Below are 18197 nucleotides of genomic sequence, written 5' to 3' on the forward strand. Positions count from 1 at the left end.
GCATGTTTACGTTTATTCTTTCTCTAAGACAATATATATGCCCCCAACAAATAAAAATTGTTAAGGTGCTTAAGCTAGGCTAATTAGCTTTGCCGAGCTCAGTTTAAATAACCTAGTCTAGCCAGAGTCAAATTGGGACTGAAGTTGACTTACCTGCTCAAAAAGTCTTGGTGAAGGAGGTGGGGTTTTTTGGTGATGTGCGGACTCTTTATTGGACTGTTTATTTTTGCAGCAGGTGGAACTGGTTAGCAGTGCACATAAGATCTTATGTTATTTTTGGTGTTTTTCCCCCACAAGTCAGATCAGCGTTTTCTTTGTAGGCTATATAAAACATATCTTTACTATACCTTTTTTATTTATAAAAGTAAGAATTAAATATAGTTTGAGAAAACCTCTCAGTTGTAGTTATCAATTTTAATTATTATTATTTTCGTTCTTTGGTGAGCCTCATCCACAGCTAGAGTATAGCCATAGACATTTTTTAGCAGAGAAATAGGTCATAAAACAACTTAGTTATTTTGCCTTGATAATTTCTTCTTCTTTTTTTTTTTTTTGATAATTTCTTAATTTCGAACAGAAATTCAGTTTTACAAATTGGAGGTGTTTTTGGTTTTGATTGATTACAGAAAGCAACGAGTGTCAAATTACAGATGCTCTCCAAAAATCTCTGTCTAATGTGAAAAGAAGGATCCAGTATTTTTTGGGCCCGGTCCATATTGGAGATTATTCTGCCCTTGTAGCTCTATTATTACATTTTTAATAATCCTCCCAAAAGTACCCAAACTATTCGAAACTGTCATGGAGCTTTATGTTTCTTAAATACATTGCATAGTTAAACAATACATTGCAATTATCTTACAGATAGAACAGATCATTTTATATTTTGTTAATTCTGTATCTCAAAGAAAAGTAGCTCTTGCTGAATAGTAAATGCAGAGGAGTAAAGAGAATGAAATATTTCTCTTAGAGTAGTCTAAGTACCGAAAATAAAAGTAATACCAAGTCATTACCTCTAAATTGTACAGTATTTAAGTAAATGTATTTATTCAAAATCTAAAACTTGCCTTTCCTCAAATAAATATGCAAAAACTAAAACAATCATTTATTTTGAAAATATCAGGAAGGAAGTGGTTGTTAGTAGGCAATACTCTCACAGCTCGCGCCTTGCTGCGTTGCTGTGATATATATAGCTAGCTCAAAAGCTGGCTAGCTCTCTTTAAAAAAAAAATCCAATAGCTGCACTGAAGACGGGGCCAGGTGAGAGTACTTGTTACAGTTTACTGAAAAATAAACAATTCTCTCGTTTGTTGTATAGGAGTAGTTTCCGGTAACATTAACTCAAACAGCGTTAACGTTAGCTAGTTATGCTAGACTTGTAAGGCAAATATAGTATGAGGGTATTTCATTTCATAGGAAGGATGAATATTGTACTTGATATTGATACAGGGCTTCCGATTTGACCATTATAATTTGTCGGACAACTGACATTATCTTAACAGCAAACGGCAGGGAGATTAGCCAAATGAAAAGCTTTAGCTTGCCACTCTTTGTTGCTAGGCAACGGGACTCTCCACAGAATGTATGTGGTAAAGCCTGTAATTACATTAGTGTTGCAAAATCACGCATTGTAACGTGGTTATATAATCGATAACATTTGATGATTTGCTATCATAAACGAAAAATAATAAATGGCTTCCTTCTGTCTGTCGCTGTCTCTCTGACTGTGGTTTCTTGATTGTTGTCTGATTAGGGTTAGACAGTTGGCACTATGTTGGTCCCTATATTCACTCTGAAGCTGAACCACAAGATTAACCCTCGTATGGTAACTGTTGGAAAATTTGATGGAGTCCACCCCTGCCTCACTGCAGCCACACAGGCTGGAAAGGTGAGAGATCACATCACAAAACAAACATCACTGCTTCCAGACTACTTTTTGAATAAATAATAACAAACAGTATATAGAGTAGCAACATTGCCTTAAATGTAGATGGTACTTCCTTTTTCCTTTGTTATACATATACTTTCTTTCTGAACTCCCCCACTCAGTTAATCCCCAAATGTCTTCTACTCTTACCCATTGTGTCCACAATCTTAAAATTATAGGACGAGTTTGTTACAAATATTTTCTGTACCTCAAATTTTTTTGCTCATGACCTCAAAATTGTGCTCTTTCTGTTGAAAAGGTTTTTATCCATAACCCTCATGCTCGTGGTCAGAGACCTGTGGCCCATCGACTGAGTCAGAGCACCCAGGATTCTGACATATCTCTGCTCAACATCAACCAGGCAGTAACTTGTCTGACAGCAGGAACGCTGGGCCCAAACACCACTGGGGACACACTGTTGGTGGGATCCCAGACCAACCTCCTGGCCTATAATGTCCATGACAATGCTGATATATTCTACAGAGAGGTTAGTGGAGCTTAGGACTAATGGGAGGGGTAAATCTGGATCTTGAATTGGAGTCTCAGACAACTTCATCAAAATGAAAAAACTATATTGCAGTATAAAAGTTAGCGCATGTTTTTGTGGATTTCCTGATTTAGCCTTTAATGCACACCTCTTATTTGCACTTAGAGGTACCTTGTCTTAGTTTCCTTTCTATGTGTGGTTGTAGGTGACAGATGGGGCCAATGCTATTGTTTTGGGGAACCTCGGGGACATCCCATCTCCTCTCGCCATAATTGGAGGAAACTGTGCCTTACAAGGCTTTGACTACGAGGGCAATGACCACTTCTGGACAGTAAGAACGACAAATCATTTAATTATTTGAATGTAATGAAGACTCTTACATTAAAGAGTTGTGTTTCATTGAATAACATTATAATATGAAATTTACAATATGATGGCAGTTCATCAAAGTTCAGCTACCTTCAGTTATTTATGAGTATATTGCATTAGAAATTTGATTTTATTGTTGTTTTTATTGTTTATTTGTAGGATTTTTTTCCAATGATTTTAGAAACTGGATATCAAAAATGTTATATTCATTCATTAGTCTGAAACTAGTATCTAATCTAACGAGCTTTTCATGTTTTATTTCTGTATATCCAGCCCTTTTCTAACTTAAAGGAGAAGTTTATTTTTCCAATTGACTTGATTTGACCTTTTAATTTTAGTAGTAGAGTAGAATGGTGAATGTGATCTTTGTCTTTGCAATGACCTTCAATCTGTCAAGATAAATAACTTCTTTAAACAGCTTAACCAGCTACATGAAAGTATTCACAAGCTATCTTATTTTTAGGTCACTGGAGATAATGTCAGATCTCTGGTGCTTTGTGACTTCACTGGGGATGGGAAAAATGAGGTACGTCCTAACTATCAGACACTTCGAGACACATGTTGTGTGGCCACTCTGAGACACATGTTGTGTGGCATTTTGATTGTAACTGAGTTAAAATTCCTCCATCATATAATATAAATTTGTTAATCTGAAAAATAAGTGTGTTTTGTGTCTACAGCTCCTGGTAGGATCAGAGGACTTTGACATCCGAGTATTCAAGGAGGATGAGCTTGTGTCTGAGATGACTGAAAATGAGGTAAATGGATAAAATGTCAAGAGTCAAACCATTAATACTGACAACAGTTAAAAGTTTAAAATCTTTAAATTCTGTTATTCTACAGAGCATAGTCACACAATGATATTTGTCATCGTATTTGTCATTATACAGTTGCTACTTATATCTTGTACTGTACTAAAGCAGAGTAATATTTTTGACAAGACAAGTTTGCCCTCTGACCTTTTCCACACAGACAGTGACTTCACTGTGCCATATGCATGGCAGCAGGTTTGGTTATGCTTTGGCTAATGGCACTGTCGGAGTTTATGACCGCACGGCCCGTTACTGGAGGATTAAGGTACTGTAATAGTTCATGATAACACTGGTTTGGACAGGAAAGGTTGAAGGCTGCAATATGTGCTTATATGTAATATTATAATGATTTTTTTCTACATTAATCTTTCCCTCTCATCTCCATGAGCATGCTATTTAAAGTACTGGTAACTGACTCCACTGTCTTTAATGGCTTAAAGGGCCATTTTACAAACATAATGTTGTATGTGTCTTCATATCCTTTTTACATGTTTTTTTTCCTCACTATTCAGTCCAAGAATCACGCCATGAGCATCCATGCTTTTGACCTGAATGCTGATGGGGTGGTGGAGCTTATCACTGGCTGGTCAAATGGAAAGGTAAACACACAATCGAGCAGGACTGGCACAACAACTCACTTACACAGTATCTATGGTATCTCTAGTTGGTCTTCAAAAGCCTAAAATCACATTCCTCTTTTGTTTCAGATTGATGCTCGTAGTGACCGCACAGGTGAGGTCATCTTTAAAGACAACTTCTCCTCTTCTGTGGCCGGAGTGGTGGAGGGCGACTACAGGTTGGATGGACAGAAACAACTTATCTGCACCTCCATAGAGGGAGAGGGTATGTTGTTTTGTTGTGTCTGACTGATTGTTTGTGTAAATATGCATATGACAACACTGCTGGAACGTTTGGGTTATCATTTTCCTGGATGAATGCTTTAACAAATACTTTTTGATGTTCATCGTTTTGTGTTACTTATTGTCCTTTCATATGAGTGGTTATATCGAATTAACTCCCTACCAGTTAAATGTTACAAAGTTGTTTTGTGCACGTATGTTTTTGTGTGCGTGTGTATGCATATTTAGAAACCTTTTTAAGGGTTTTGAAGTTAGACAAAATTCAAGAAATATACTGTATATACTTTACTAAAAGGACTTATGCTAATAGCAAAGTACAATGGATGGTGTAATATTGAAATGGATTTGTGGTGCATTAGTGATTCTCTGATCTTTCATTTAGTAGCAGATTCAAGTCTCCCATTCCCTAAAAATTTGCATTCATGTCAAGATTCCCCAAATAAGGACCAAATTCCTGTCAGCCTCAACTGTTATTTGAGCTAAATTCAGACGAAGCATGCACACATGCTAAAATGTGTTAGGAGAACAGCCTCCATAAGTTTGGATCAGGATGTCATCAATGTTGTAAATGTGTATCTCGTAGTGCGTGGTTACCTGCCAGCCAGTAAGGACCTAAAAGGGAATCTCATGGACACAAGTTCTGAACAGGACCTCATTAGAGAGCTCAGCCAACGCAGACAAAATTTGTTGTTGGAGCTACGCAACTATGATGAGAACGCCAAGGTACCTTACACTAAACAACCCCTTCACTGACTAGTACTATGCGTTTTTGGTTGCTGATTGCTTATTGCTGATTGCTAATGCCATGTCCCTGTTTGTTAAAAAAAGCCGACTTAATAAAGATAATAAGAAGAATTGGTTGCCCTCATAGCTCACCTGATAGGGCTTGTACTATTTAAGGCTAAGTCAGTATCACATTGGCCCAGGTTCAATTCCACCCTGGTCTGTTTGCAGCATATAATCCACTCTCACTCATCTGTCACAAGCTAAAAACAAGAAAAAATATCTCGAAAAATAATCTAAAACACACAGGATTCTTAATTAAAATTGGGCTGTGTTTTTTTTGATGCTAACATCAACAAAAACTGTGCTTGTTTCAGGGCGTGTCAGAGACTAACAGTGGAATGGGTGTCATACCGGCCAACACCCAGCTCCAGACCGCGCTGTCAGTGAGACCTGCTACAGAGGCCCAGAAGGCTCATGTAGAGCTCAGCATTTCTACACCAAATGGTAGAGTGTTTTAGCACTTTAGCAAAGAATTTCACACATGTTATGGACTGAGTAAATACTAATAAGTCCCCTTTATCCACTCCAGAAACCATTATCCGTGCAGTGCTCATCTTTGCAGAGGGGATATTTGAGGGGGAGAGCCATGTCGTCCACCCCAGCGCCCAGAACCTGTCAGGCTGTATCCGAGTCCCCATTGTCCCTCCTAAAGATATACCAGTAGATCTGCACATCAAAGCCTTTGTTGGAGGGAAAACTAGGTAGCAAGTGTGTGTTGTCCTATAGGAATTGTATTTTTACTCCCCAAAAACCCCTCCATCTTCATCCTCTGCATTTATTGTCCTCTCCAGCACCCAATTCCACGTGTTTGAAATCACTCGTCAGCTGCCTCGATTCTCCATGTACGACATCACAGGTGACTCCTCAAATGAATCGCCAACTGGAAGGGTCATCTTTAACATCAATGACCGACCACAGCGGGTAGGCTGTCAGTGAGTCTGTCAGGAACAGAGTAGGAGGTGACACTCTGATCAGACCTGTTGCATATTCAAGGCAATAACATGCCAAAATATGTATGTCTGTTAATATAAACCTGGTCTCATCTCTATGGATCCAAGTATTGATTTTTTACATGCATGTGCATTTATGCCTACAGGTGGTGATGTGGCTGAATCAGAACTTCCTGCTTCCAGAGGGAGTAGACAGTCCTGACATCACTTTTAATTCACTAAGAGGAGGGGGACTGTTGTCCATCAGCATGGCCAGCAATGGACAGGTACAACCACACACACAAACACACCAGCAATGTGTTTATCTAAAACCTTAATACAGAACTGGTTAAATGATTACTCTCTTTTACAGCCAGCTTTAACCAGGTTTAACTTTACATTAACAAATTAGTGCTTGAGCTTCATGGTCCAAAAGAAACATATAACCATGATGCACTAGGATTTGCAAATACCAATGAAATCAGAGAGACATTTATTTACATCACAGCCAAAAATGTACTCACCATCATTCATCATTATCATTGGTTTAATCTTCACAATAATAACATAATTAAATTATACAGACATTGATCAATGAGTTAAGGATAAAGGATAAAGGATTTGGTTTTTACTTAGTTTTTATTGTACTAAAAAAGTGAAATATAACTGTGTTAACAATGTTTACTTTACCTTACCAAAACAAAGCAAAATATAAATAAAGTAACAATGGCTCCTGGCTTTTCCTTTTTAATCAACCAAAATTTCTTTGTAATATATTATTTTCCCAATCAGATCACGCTGAGAACAGATGACATTGACCTGGCAGGAGATCTGGTCCAATCATTGGCCTCTTTCCTGGCGATAGAGGACTTGTCAGCAGAAGCAGACTTTCCCCGATACTTTGAGGAGCTACGCACTACACTTACTGAGGTTTGGTCATTAACAGATGAAATCCTCTGTTGAATTTTATACTGTTTATTCCATTAAAACTACAAGACAAAATACCTTCTTTCCATTGTTGCACATGCAGTGACCTTGATCATGTATTTGTAAGGAGAGAAAATGTATTGACTCCAGTTTGTTTCCAATGTGAACTTAAAATTATTAGAGAATTATCATTGAGCAGTTACAACACATTGTAGATGTGGTGTAATGTAGAGTCTTAAATATCTGTTTGCCAGGTGGATGAGTTCCACTCGGTCCATCAGAAGTTAACTGCAGCAATGGCTGATCACTCCAACTACATCAGGAACATGTTGGTGCAAGCAGAGGACGCTCGCCTTTTAAGTGACATGTGAGTTTTTGAAAAATGATAACAGTACAGCTTTATTCACTGACAGTATATAAATCTGGTCTTTCTAACAAACACAGCCAACTGATCAATAGTACCTTCAACTCTATTATAGACTATTTTCTGCAGACATATTGTCATACTCGCTAATTTATTTATTTATTTATTTATTTAGCCAATCTTCACCCTAGTCTACCACTATTATTGGCATTGTAACCATAAGTATGTGTCTGTTGTTGTTCATGTAACAAGGACATATGTTGTTGTGGTAACAAGAACATATGTTGTTGTTGCTCTCTTTGCCTGTCTCTATCCTGCATCTCCTTCTATCCCATTTTCGGCCCATCCAGTCGAGGCAGATGGCTGTTCAACATGAGTCTGGTTCTGCTCGAGGTTTCTGCCTGTTAAAAGGAAGTTTTTCTGCCAATGTGCCGAATATTGCTAAGTGCTACTCATGGTGATTCATGTTGGGCCTCTCTTTAAATAACATAACAAAGAGTCGGTCTAGACCTGCTCTTTCTGTAAAGTGTCTCGAGATAACCCTGGTTATGATTTGGCGCTATACAAATAACATTTGATTGATTGATTGATTGATAGTCTTACTAACATTTTTGATGGCTGCATGCTATTTAGCTCAGCTAACTCCAGAGCCATGGTATTCTGCTATGTTATTCTGCTATTCTCTGCTTTGACAATTCAAAATGTCTACTATAATAAAGGTCTACTGTTGTGTCTTCTGGAACACAGAAGTGAAGAAATCACGATTATCAAAAACAAATGCCCTTTGTTGCCATTGTATTCTCTACATCTGGCTAAAAACAGCAGTAGTAAAGATCATAATAATGCTATAACTTCTTTTCTGTAGGTCTTACTTATATTGTCTTTGATTTCTCCCCTTCCCTCTGTAGGACAACTATGAAGAAGCGTTACAGAGAGCTGTATGATCTAAACAGGGATCTGATCAATGAGTATAAAATCCGTTCCAACAACCACAATGCACTACTGGTCTGCCTAAAGTCTGTCAACCAGGCCATACAGCGGGCTGGAAGACTCCGAGGTAGGCCACAGCATGTGTGCACAACCACAATTCCTTTACAGCAATGCTGTATGTGGGATGACCGGCTTGGACTGAAGCCTTTGTGTAGGAGAGAGGACGTGCATGTCAGGGATTGTTTGGGACCATCAGTATTATTGCCACTGGTACTTAATGGAATTTTGGACGGGCAGAATTTGTAGCTGAGAGGAGTCGCAGAAGTTACCAACGGAGCATAGCATCGTGCCAGGAGAGAGGTAGGAGATTAGCGTGTTGACATGAGTTTGGTGTTCACATCAATGCCGATGGGAGCCAAGGTGATAATTACCAGAGTCTACTGCAGAGTCATTTGACCCGGGTCTGAATGCCGATTGTAGCCTTTCCCACTAAGCAATAAAGCCGGTCTCCTATGTCCTCCTAAATAAGCTTATTTTGGTTGCATATATCATTTCATAGGATGAAGACAGTTTTGACCACACTCAATACCACATGTACTAATTTTATGCAGCAGAATTTCCGGATGCGACGTATGCATTTCAAAACAGTAACCATAGCAGCATCTGTTGACAAGCAATATTTTTTGCATTCCCCCATGAAAACCGTGGTACTAACTTAAACTGGTATTTATTTTGTCCAAAGTAGTGACACAAATAACTTATATAGCCCACTAAAGGTAACATTTTATTACTCATTTTTGTTCCAAATGGCAGCAAACTGAACTTGAAAGGCATTTGTGTCAACTTGTATGTGTTTTAACATCTTCCCTAATGTCAAACTGTTGCTGTCTCTCCTTCTCCATAGTGGGTAAGCCCAAAAACCAAGTGATCTCTGCCTGTCGAGACGCCATCAAGAGCAATAATGTCAACGCGCTTTTTAGGATCATGAGAGCTGGCACTGCATCCTCCTGAGGGTGGAAGGAGGGTGAGTGCAGGAATGGACAAAAAGAAGAGAGATGGACACAAACACACCCAATCAGCGCTATAATGTTGGCCTATCTTTTCACAAACATGGCACCTGCAAGGATTTTTCCGCACAATGATGGGACCAAACCTACATTTGGACATGGAAGCAGAAGTCACTGAGACTAGAATTGGGCCGCTGTAGTATCTTTTTTTCATGTTTTAGGCACCAACAACAGACAGGCAGCAACATTCAGCAGCAGCTCCATAACTTAACTTTACTCAAAACTCACAGAAACAAAATGCTGACCACAGGCTTAGTGCTCCAGTAAGATTGTCATCTGTCTCGGTCTAGATATATGGCTGTTTGGAGGTGTTTTATTAAGTGCTGTTACAGCTTAGCCTATTATTGTCAGAGTAAGTGTAGGAGTCAACTGGCAGATAGGACACCACTGTTAAGAGAGTTCAGCTGGACCAGAATAGTGTAGGGAGTGGAGTCTTTCCCTTAACTGTGTCTCAAAGCAATGGGACAAAGCCAGTCTGATACAGTAATGCTTTAGAAAAAATGTTTTAATACATTGATCTGAAAGGTTCAGCATATTTCTGTTGTCTAAAACACAATATTTCTTCAGTTATACTCTCACATGTAGAGTTTGGTAGCGTCAGTAGGTAAAAGGGGGGTTAGACCTAATTTCCTTTGAATGTTCTAGAAATGTTCCAGATGGCGTTGCACAATTGTCAAAGAATTGTTTAAACTTCAGAGAACTGATCCAGACTGTGTGTTTTCCACAAAGACATGAGGGTTTGGGGAAAATCATGATCTTCTATATCGGCATCCTGAATGTTTGAATCAGCGCACTCAGTTATGTTTAGAGAAAGTACAGCTGGAGTGAGACAGAGAGCAGCCTCCTCTAAGATAGAGACTCGGGTCATTGAAATCACTGGTGGCCCTGATATTTCTGTGTGACTGCTCGCTCAGACTCAGGTCTCTGCCCCCGGCTGTTGTGTGTTTGTGTGGTGTTTGTAGCCAAAGAGAACTATTTTAATTTAACAAATGTCACAGAGGACCAATGCTGTGTGTCTTACATGTTTACCTTTTTGTAGATTGTATACAGATATTATAAATGTATGTTTGTGTTTGCGGCAGAAACAATTATTAAATTAACTCATGTTTTAAAGATTTGTTGACTTTGTTGCGGGATCATTAGGGGGTGATGTCCATGTACAAGTTGGCTCTTACAGCTGTTTATTTTGAGGGTACCTCTGGAAGGTTTTGAATATAATGTTGAATTTGTGTTTATGAAAGCAGTGAGGCAGCCAAATGTTGCAGTTTCCTTTTTTCTTATACTGGATATCTATTGTAAAATGGTCTGAATGTGTCTGTCAATCTGCAGAACAGATGTTTAGCACACTAACAGCCAAGTCTGCCAAAGCCAACAAGTCATGTAGGCTAATATTTTATCCTCATGTTTATTAGGGTGATCTAACTCACTACTCACAGCTGTTTTATATCAACAGACGCTGTGCACCTGAGCTGTTTAGTACACTGCTTAAGGAATCTGTTCTTTAAGACCACCACCACTTCCACATACAAGTATTATTTTATTGAACATAGCAGCACATGACATATTTATTGAGTGTTTTTGTCAAATTTTACAGCTCTAAGGTGGGTAGATATCATGTTACTTTTCACTATTGGGAAATATCTGTATATGTTCCATATTAGCTGGTTCTAATTTTAATTGTGCACCAATTTATACACATTTCTCCTAATGTCATGCTTACATAGTATTTGGGTTTTTTTTGTGGAAACTTTTGGATCTCTGGATCTTCTGGAATTAAAAATAATATTCTGCAGATTTGAACAAAGTTTGGAAGCATAGCATGAAAAAAGGTTCATCAATGATGATAGTTATATTAATAATACAATAATAATAGTAATAGAAAAAAGCTGAACGGGAAAAAAAATGTTTTAATGTATATATTCTGTCAGTTCAGAAGTTCAATGACGCAGCAGGTTGAAAGGATAGAAACGATCTCTATAGTTCTAATGGGAAACACACGTGTTCACCCATAAGCCAATTCTATAGGTGCTGCTACATATGGTTCAGTAAAGACAGTCTGCGGCTATAAATCACTATCACTGCTGCTCATGCCGTGTGTGTCAGTGTGTGCTGTGTGGCCGAGTTTCTTAAACTAGAAAGAAAAAAATGTATTTTTCAGTGAATCGGAGTATTTTAGAACACAGCTAAATACTTAGTCTGCCTTAAGAACAAAAAAAAAGCTAAGGAAACATTTTCAACCGACTTTAAAAGTAAAGTGTGAGTCTTGATCTTCTTCTCCTTTATACGTACAGACAGCAAAAGAAAAACTGCTTTTTACAACGTGAAATCTACATCCTGCCCTTGTAATTACACCTCTCTTTGTTTCTTCTTCCATCCTTCTCAGTTGCTGTGTTGGCATCTGGCTTGAAGTTGTGCCGCTCCAGCTCAAGTCACGTGTTTGGGCTAAAGGATGAAGATGCTGCGTTCATGTGCTCCTGGTTAGCTACTTATTCTGAATCCACGCTCAAAAATTCTCATAGCCTAATTGAGTAACTTAATTTGGATTAACAGATTAATTGATGAAAATTTTGAATATAAATGGTTTATAAGTCAAAATACTTACACACACACTGAGAAAATTACACACCACTGATAGTAGCCTATGTATTTAATAATTTAAATATCATTTCCGCTTTTCTATGCTGTTTTCAGGAAATATTATCGGGATATCTACTCCGTTGTGATGACATACTCATATACAGCGTTGGTTATTTACTATAACAATTAATTTCACTTTTTCTCACATTTTAGAAGAGATTTGAAACCAAAACTGGCGACATGCAGTTAGTTTTCTTAATTTTCTGAACAGGTTAGTCTTCATGTGGAATAATAATCCATTTTGTTGCATTAACAATGAACGTAGCCTATAATTTTCTACACTTGCACTTTTCGCTAAAAGTGTAGATTTTGATATTTCCTACAGCACTTTAAGGCAACCAACCATGAACTGAGCAGCCGGGCACAGTGCCAGATAACGGAGAGTTGCAGAAGGGCTGTTCTCTTGGTAATCTTATCTATATATCTTATGTTCTTCCTCGCCGACACACTCTCATGAATACAGCATGACTTCTCTCTCCTCTCATTGGGTATTTGCTCTGCAAACTTGGGAAGTCGCTGTCCTCAGAGTGAAGCCTGTGCTGCGGTCTCAAACATCTACAGCGCAGATGTTTTCAGTCTGACCTCCTCCTCCGTCCAGTCTGGTAAGTTTGAATGACTTGCACTCGTGAGGGAACATTTCATACGTAGCCTACTGTGACAATTTAATCATGCAGATATGTTGATTCTGTGAAACATGCTTTATATATTCGGCGAAAAAAATATGATGAAACAGCAAAAGACGTTTGCAACTGTTTGTAATGCTAGTCGGAAAGTTGCGCCTTTTCACAGAGACAAATAGCTGTGTTTTACAATCACATATTTAAACAACGGGGGGTGTTCTCTGTCGGCGTTTTTTGAGGATGTCTAATGCCATGAATATTGGGACACAGTGTTCTTTGAAATAGTTGGTACCCTCATGTTCACTTACATAAGACAGACACTCCCCCTCCTTGAACGGGGTTATAAATCGATGGGAAATTTCGTATTAGAAACAAGGAAAGCTATTTGCATTATTTGAAATTCGGGATATTGTTCATCCAGAAAAGGTTATACCTTCAGACTATGTTGAGGTCTAAATTATGCTCAAAACTCTCTAAATTCAGATGCTTATAACTTTATATGACTAAACTCTAAATGACCACATTATGCTACCTAGAAGTCCAGCAGTAAAAAGGAGGGCAAAGCAGGTAATTTTTAGGCTTTTTGGTCTCTTCTGCCTCACATGCAGATTTCCAAAAGAAACATATTTCAAAAAGAATTTGCATTTTATTGCAATGAACATGATAAGTGAGGATTTAGAACTAGATTTTCAGAACAGTTCATTCTCCTCAGTACAGCAAAAGAATGAAGAACATTCTGTTTGATTCTGATTCACAATTCTAATAGTTGTTTCTTTTTTTCAGGATGCCCTCGACCATTGGCAGGGAGCCCTGAGGAGATGAAGAGGATGGGGACAGACATGTTGAACATACATCCAGTCCCATGAGTGATACAGGACCAAATCCTTTACTCCCAAAGCAAATTTTTATCTTTGTAATATGCCTGACCTCCTGGCTAGAATGGTATTTTGCAATGCAGCAGAGTGGAAGGAGAATCTCCACCTCTATTCGTCCATTTCTGCAGAGTAACCTGCAAACCCAAAAAGTCTCCAAGCTGTGTGTCAGCACAGTCTGGACTGTTGTCCAATAAGCAGTATAAACTGCAGCATCCTTTTTCCAATGCAGTCCTGTTTATTTCTGAAGTGACGGTCGTGTCTTCAGAAGATGCTGATGAAGATGGTGACAATGAGGAGGCTTCTCCATGTGAAGGGAGATGTGATGTGCACAATGCTGTTGCTTGTGCTATTCTGTCTGCTTCTCTATGCCCGCCAGGTAAGGAGGGAACCAATCACAGCTTAGAAAGGGGTAGATCAAGTTTTTTGGAAAATATTGAAATATGAGAAGATAATCCTTTTCCATATCTCCTCAAATCCCACCCATGTTTCCAGGTCATACTTGCCTCTGGGTGGGACAGACCTATTTGGAAGCTGGAAATCCATGGCTCTACGAGCTCCAGCAGGACCCTGCTGGGGGCCAGCAGATCCAAAATAAGCCAGTCTGCAGGGGTATGACTAATGTGATTTAGTTACTAATGTGTGTGCATGTTAGCATTGAGTGTTACCAGCAAGCAGCACTGTACAGTATGCGTTGTATGAATTTTCATATTGGATATGTACAGTGCTGTATGAATATTCAAACTGCATACGCAGAGTGCACCAGTGTATGTAAACACAGTTTGTCTTATTTATGTTTGCATGAGTTTCCATCTGTGCTGATTCACAGGTTGTCATCACATTTTATAATGAATCAGAAAGAGATAAACAAGACGCAGCAAATTATGATGCTATTTCAATGTCTTGGTAGCTTTTATATTTTTATCATGTTTTGAGAGGAATGAATGCACATAAACTGACATATTTTTTAACATATGATCTCTGTCTTTTCTTAATCAGCAGTTCCCATCCAGCTCATCAGAGCCACAACTTCCTCCCTGTAAGCCTCAACCAAAGTCCAAACCTCCTCAGCCAAAGTCCAAACCTCAGGTCAAATCCAAGGGGAAATCCAAGTCGCGACGGAAAAATGTTGCACCGACTAAGGCCGCTGGGAAGCCCCTGCCCACGTTGCCACCATTTGACTTTGAGACCTATCTGAGAGAAAAGGACAAAAGAGACTTCAATCTGGTCATAGACCAGCCAGAGAAATGTCACATCAGAGGAGCAGAGGAAAAAGGAGGAGCAAGAGAAGGGACTAACGCTCCCTACATGCTGATTGCAGTGAAATCTATTGCTGCAGATTTTGAAAAACGTCAGGTAAAGGAGTTAATGTTATCTGTAGGTCTCTGCAACAAATAATTGTCACTTTTGTAAAATTCCTAGTCAATCAGCACAGATATTCAGCTGCATTGTTTGGGTTAATGACAAAAGTTTGAAGTTTTAAGCAGCTAAGTAGATGCTACATTAAGTATTTGTATATTACTCATGGATCAAATGACTACATGTGGAAGGAGTGACTAGTGGGGACATGCTACCAGAGAATTGCAAGACATTTACTTTCTTAAAGCTATTCTTTTTTTTCTTGCCGCTTTACTATTTGGTTCACAGTGTCGTTTCCAGCCACAGCCAGCAGCTGTGTCCAGAGGAAAAAGTTCAGATAAACCCACTGTACACTGCCTGCCCAGCAGAGTGGCAAAGTTAGCAACTAGCTTGTGAACACATTAAGTACCTTAGGAGACAGAAATTTCCGCCAGGAGTTGGTGAAGACCAAACCACAGCTAATAGGAAAGTGTAAATTGGACTTGCTGAGCCCTAGTGGGCACAAAATCCAGGTTTAATATTTATTCAATCCGTGTGTGTTAGTCAACAAAATAGACTCTTTTTCTGCACTTATTTTTAGGTGGTGCGTCGGACCTGGGGTAAAGAGGGACTTTTCCAAAATGATGTTTCCATCCGTACAGTTTTCCTGCTGGGGGTTCCCAGGAATCGGACTGCTCTGCCTCTGTGGGATCGCCTCTTGACCTATGAGAGTCAAGCCTTCAGAGACATCTTGCTCTGGGACTTTGATGACACCTTCTTTAACCTGACACTTAAGGAAACTCATTTTCTGAAATGGGTTAACAGCAGCTGTCATGATGTCAAGTCAGTGTTTATGAAACTACTTGAAGAGTTGATCTGATTCCATCCTTCTGTGACTCATATCTGATGCTTCTTATTGTCTATTTTCTCACAGGTTCATCTTCAAAGGTGATGCTGACGTGTATGTTAACATTGAGAACATTCTAGAGATGCTTCAAGGTCAAAAGCCTGATAAGGATCTGTTTGTGGGTGATATTATTATCAACGCTAAGCCCATTCGCCGGCGTAGTTCAAAGTACTATGTACCAGAGTTTGTTTATGGAGGGGGTTTGTACCCGAATTACGCGGGAGGAGGAGGGTTTGTCATGTCGGGCCTTACGGCTCGGAAACTAAGCTCTTCCTGTCAACAGGTATGTTACAGTTGAGACAGTTTTGTTACATTGCAATGTGTGCTCAAGATTCTTTGATTCTAAAAGAATTTCTCACTTATAGGTGGAGTTGTTCCCTATAGATGATGTCTTTTTAGGAATGTGCCTCCAGCTGATCGGCGTGAAACCATCACGCCACCAAGGCTTTCGGACCTTTGGAATCCCCAGACCATCTGCAGCCCCCCACCTGCAGACATTCGACCCCTGTTTTTACAGAGAGCTCATGGTTGTTCACAGCCTCAGCGTTCCTCAGATCTGGCTAATGTGGAACCTCCTGCACGACCCCAATCTGAGCTGTCACAACAGGACCAGCCCGACATCCTGGCCCTTTAAGTGGAAGGGGAAGATAGGAAAAACTGAGGGACAAGAGACGGATTATGGTGAGAAGCAGGTGTTCGTTACACATTAGGGACTCTGCAGGGATCTGCATGATTTCTAGTAGGTCCGAAATGGTCATAAAGCAGGATCTATAGCCGACTTGAAAGGCTTGTGATTTGTTCAAAAGCACAGCTGAGTCATATGAGACTTTATCCAAGCTGGCAGATCATCTTTGCGGAAATGAATTGGCAAAGGACAAATGTGGATCAGATTTTTCAGGGAGGAAGCTCAAAGAGAATCAAGGCTTTTGACATCTGAGCCCATCTGTGTCTTCATACTGTGTTTGTGGACAACCATGCAGCACGTCCTTGATTTGCAAAGATTGTGATGTGTTGAATCTCACTGGACTCTTGAATGTGTAATCTTCAGAATGTATTTTCTATAATTGTTTCCAGAGAGACACAGTTAGATCTACAAGGACTACATAATGACATGTGGTTAGCTGGTTTAACCCCATCCATGCATGAATGTATCAGTGTGTCTGAGACCACAACATTGTTAATAATCTGACTTTCATTGGACTGTGTGGACACCCAGGACTGGTAATGGCTGAGTGTCCTGCGTGAGTGAAAAGACAGCAGGGACTTTCTGTCCTCACTGTAAATCACTTACAGAGATGTACCTCACTTCGTAATGCTGGATAGAAGCACAAATGGACTTATTATCTGTTCCCCGGAGAAGCAACATTTAGAGGCCTAAATGGAAACCAGCCGCACAGTGGGAACCAGTTGGGACACAGCACACACACACACACACACACAGAAAACATCTGCTGAGTGTTTTGGAAAAGCCTGGTATACGAGGTGTCAGGCATGTGTACTTTCATGTTATTACTCCCCCTTTAACTACAATTATCATGATTTGATTTGTTTACGTATTTGTCTAAAACGCTTGTCTTTAAAAAACGTGTGTCTTTACCCTCATCTGTCATCAAAATGTTCAATGATAATGCTGCAAGGTTGATTTACAGATAAAAAATATTTATATTTAATGGCTTTCAACACAATAACAGGATCACAGCTGTAGACAGATGAAACCACTGTGTCTAAATACAGCCTCACAGAGCAGCCTTAACTAACAAGGCTTCCACATGTTACCCAACTTGATAAGTTGATCATAAAAGATCGATTTGTGCAAAGAAAATCTCAGTCTTGTTGTGGAGGAGCAAATACATGTTAAAGCTAGTACACTAAGAAGCAATGTCTCAGCTTTGGGTTCACACATCATTCGAAGGTATTTATAGGCATGTCTGCTGTCCAGCCAAACAACATGATGTCTGAGTTGCTTCAGTAAGTAAACTACGATGTTGCACTCTCAATGTAAGCCAGTCATGCGCACCAGAGTCTACGGTGTAAATGCACAGTAGAGTAGGTGAATGTGTGTAACTGAGAGTTTCAGCTGCAGGGAACTGGATTGTTGTTCATTAAAAATCTGTTTGTGACGTTTGTGTGTGAAATGATCTTCTATGAAGGCTGCCTTTCTAAATCATTTAGATGAGGTCTCCTTACATACAAGTTTAACTGATCTGACTGAAGTGTATGAATGACCTATTTCTGAGTCACATAAAACTTGGCAGTAGATGTGGACACATAAGCTCCAAACTGCTGATATGCCTGTTTTTTTAAGAAGGTATTTTGTTACAATGAGCCAAAGGTCAGCTGATAGATTCAGTATGATAGAATGCATTGA

General features: G+C 39.3%; 2 protein-coding genes across 2 annotated transcripts; both read left to right on the forward strand.

The window, feature by feature from the left end:
• Positions 1–1174: 1174 nt before the first annotated feature.
• bbs2 (Bardet-Biedl syndrome 2) lies at positions 1175–10568 on the forward strand. The gene is made up of 18 exons (XM_069686254.1): positions 1175–1257; positions 1751–1885; positions 2184–2411; positions 2617–2742; positions 3244–3306; positions 3461–3538; positions 3753–3857; positions 4105–4191; positions 4300–4435; positions 5036–5175; positions 5553–5682; positions 5768–5939; positions 6030–6159; positions 6335–6454; positions 6960–7097; positions 7349–7461; positions 8367–8515; positions 9293–10568. The coding sequence occupies exons 2-18, from the start codon at positions 1769–1771 to the stop codon at positions 9397–9399; spliced, it is 2139 nt and encodes a 712-aa protein (XP_069542355.1). The 5' UTR covers positions 1175–1257; positions 1751–1768; the 3' UTR covers positions 9400–10568.
• A 3287-nt stretch (positions 10569–13855) lies between these two features.
• b3gnt9 (UDP-GlcNAc:betaGal beta-1,3-N-acetylglucosaminyltransferase 9) lies at positions 13856–16539 on the forward strand. The gene is made up of 6 exons (XM_069686985.1): positions 13856–13963; positions 14080–14196; positions 14584–14940; positions 15524–15765; positions 15857–16112; positions 16195–16539. Exons 1-6 carry the CDS (start codon positions 13856–13858, stop codon positions 16537–16539), a joined length of 1425 nt encoding a protein of 474 aa, XP_069543086.1.
• The last annotated feature ends 1658 nt before the right edge of the window (positions 16540–18197 follow it).

The sequence above is a fragment of the Semicossyphus pulcher genome, unplaced genomic scaffold (assembly GCF_022749685.1).
Source record: "Semicossyphus pulcher isolate SPU_LCO1_2020_fin unplaced genomic scaffold, fSemPul1.0.p SCAF_8, whole genome shotgun sequence".
NCBI lineage: Eukaryota > Metazoa > Chordata > Actinopteri > Labriformes > Labridae > Semicossyphus > Semicossyphus pulcher.

Coding starts and splice junctions, on each gene's coding strand:
- b3gnt9 (XM_069686985.1), top strand. CDS start 13,856: ATGCTGATGAAGATGGTGACAATGAGGAGGCTTCTCCATGTGAAGGGA. Junction 14,197..14,583: donor AAATAAGCCAGTCTGCAGGG/GTATGACTAATG, acceptor TTTCTTAATCAG/CAGTTCCCATCCAGCTCATC. Junction 15,766..15,856: donor AGCAGCTGTCATGATGTCAA/GTCAGTGTTTAT, acceptor ATTTTCTCACAG/GTTCATCTTCAAAGGTGATG.
- bbs2 (XM_069686254.1), top strand. CDS start 1,769: ATGTTGGTCCCTATATTCACTCTGAAGCTGAACCACAAGATTAACCCT. Junction 1,886..2,183: donor CAGCCACACAGGCTGGAAAG/GTGAGAGATCAC, acceptor TCTGTTGAAAAG/GTTTTTATCCATAACCCTCA. Junction 2,412..2,616: donor CTGATATATTCTACAGAGAG/GTTAGTGGAGCT, acceptor GTGTGGTTGTAG/GTGACAGATGGGGCCAATGC.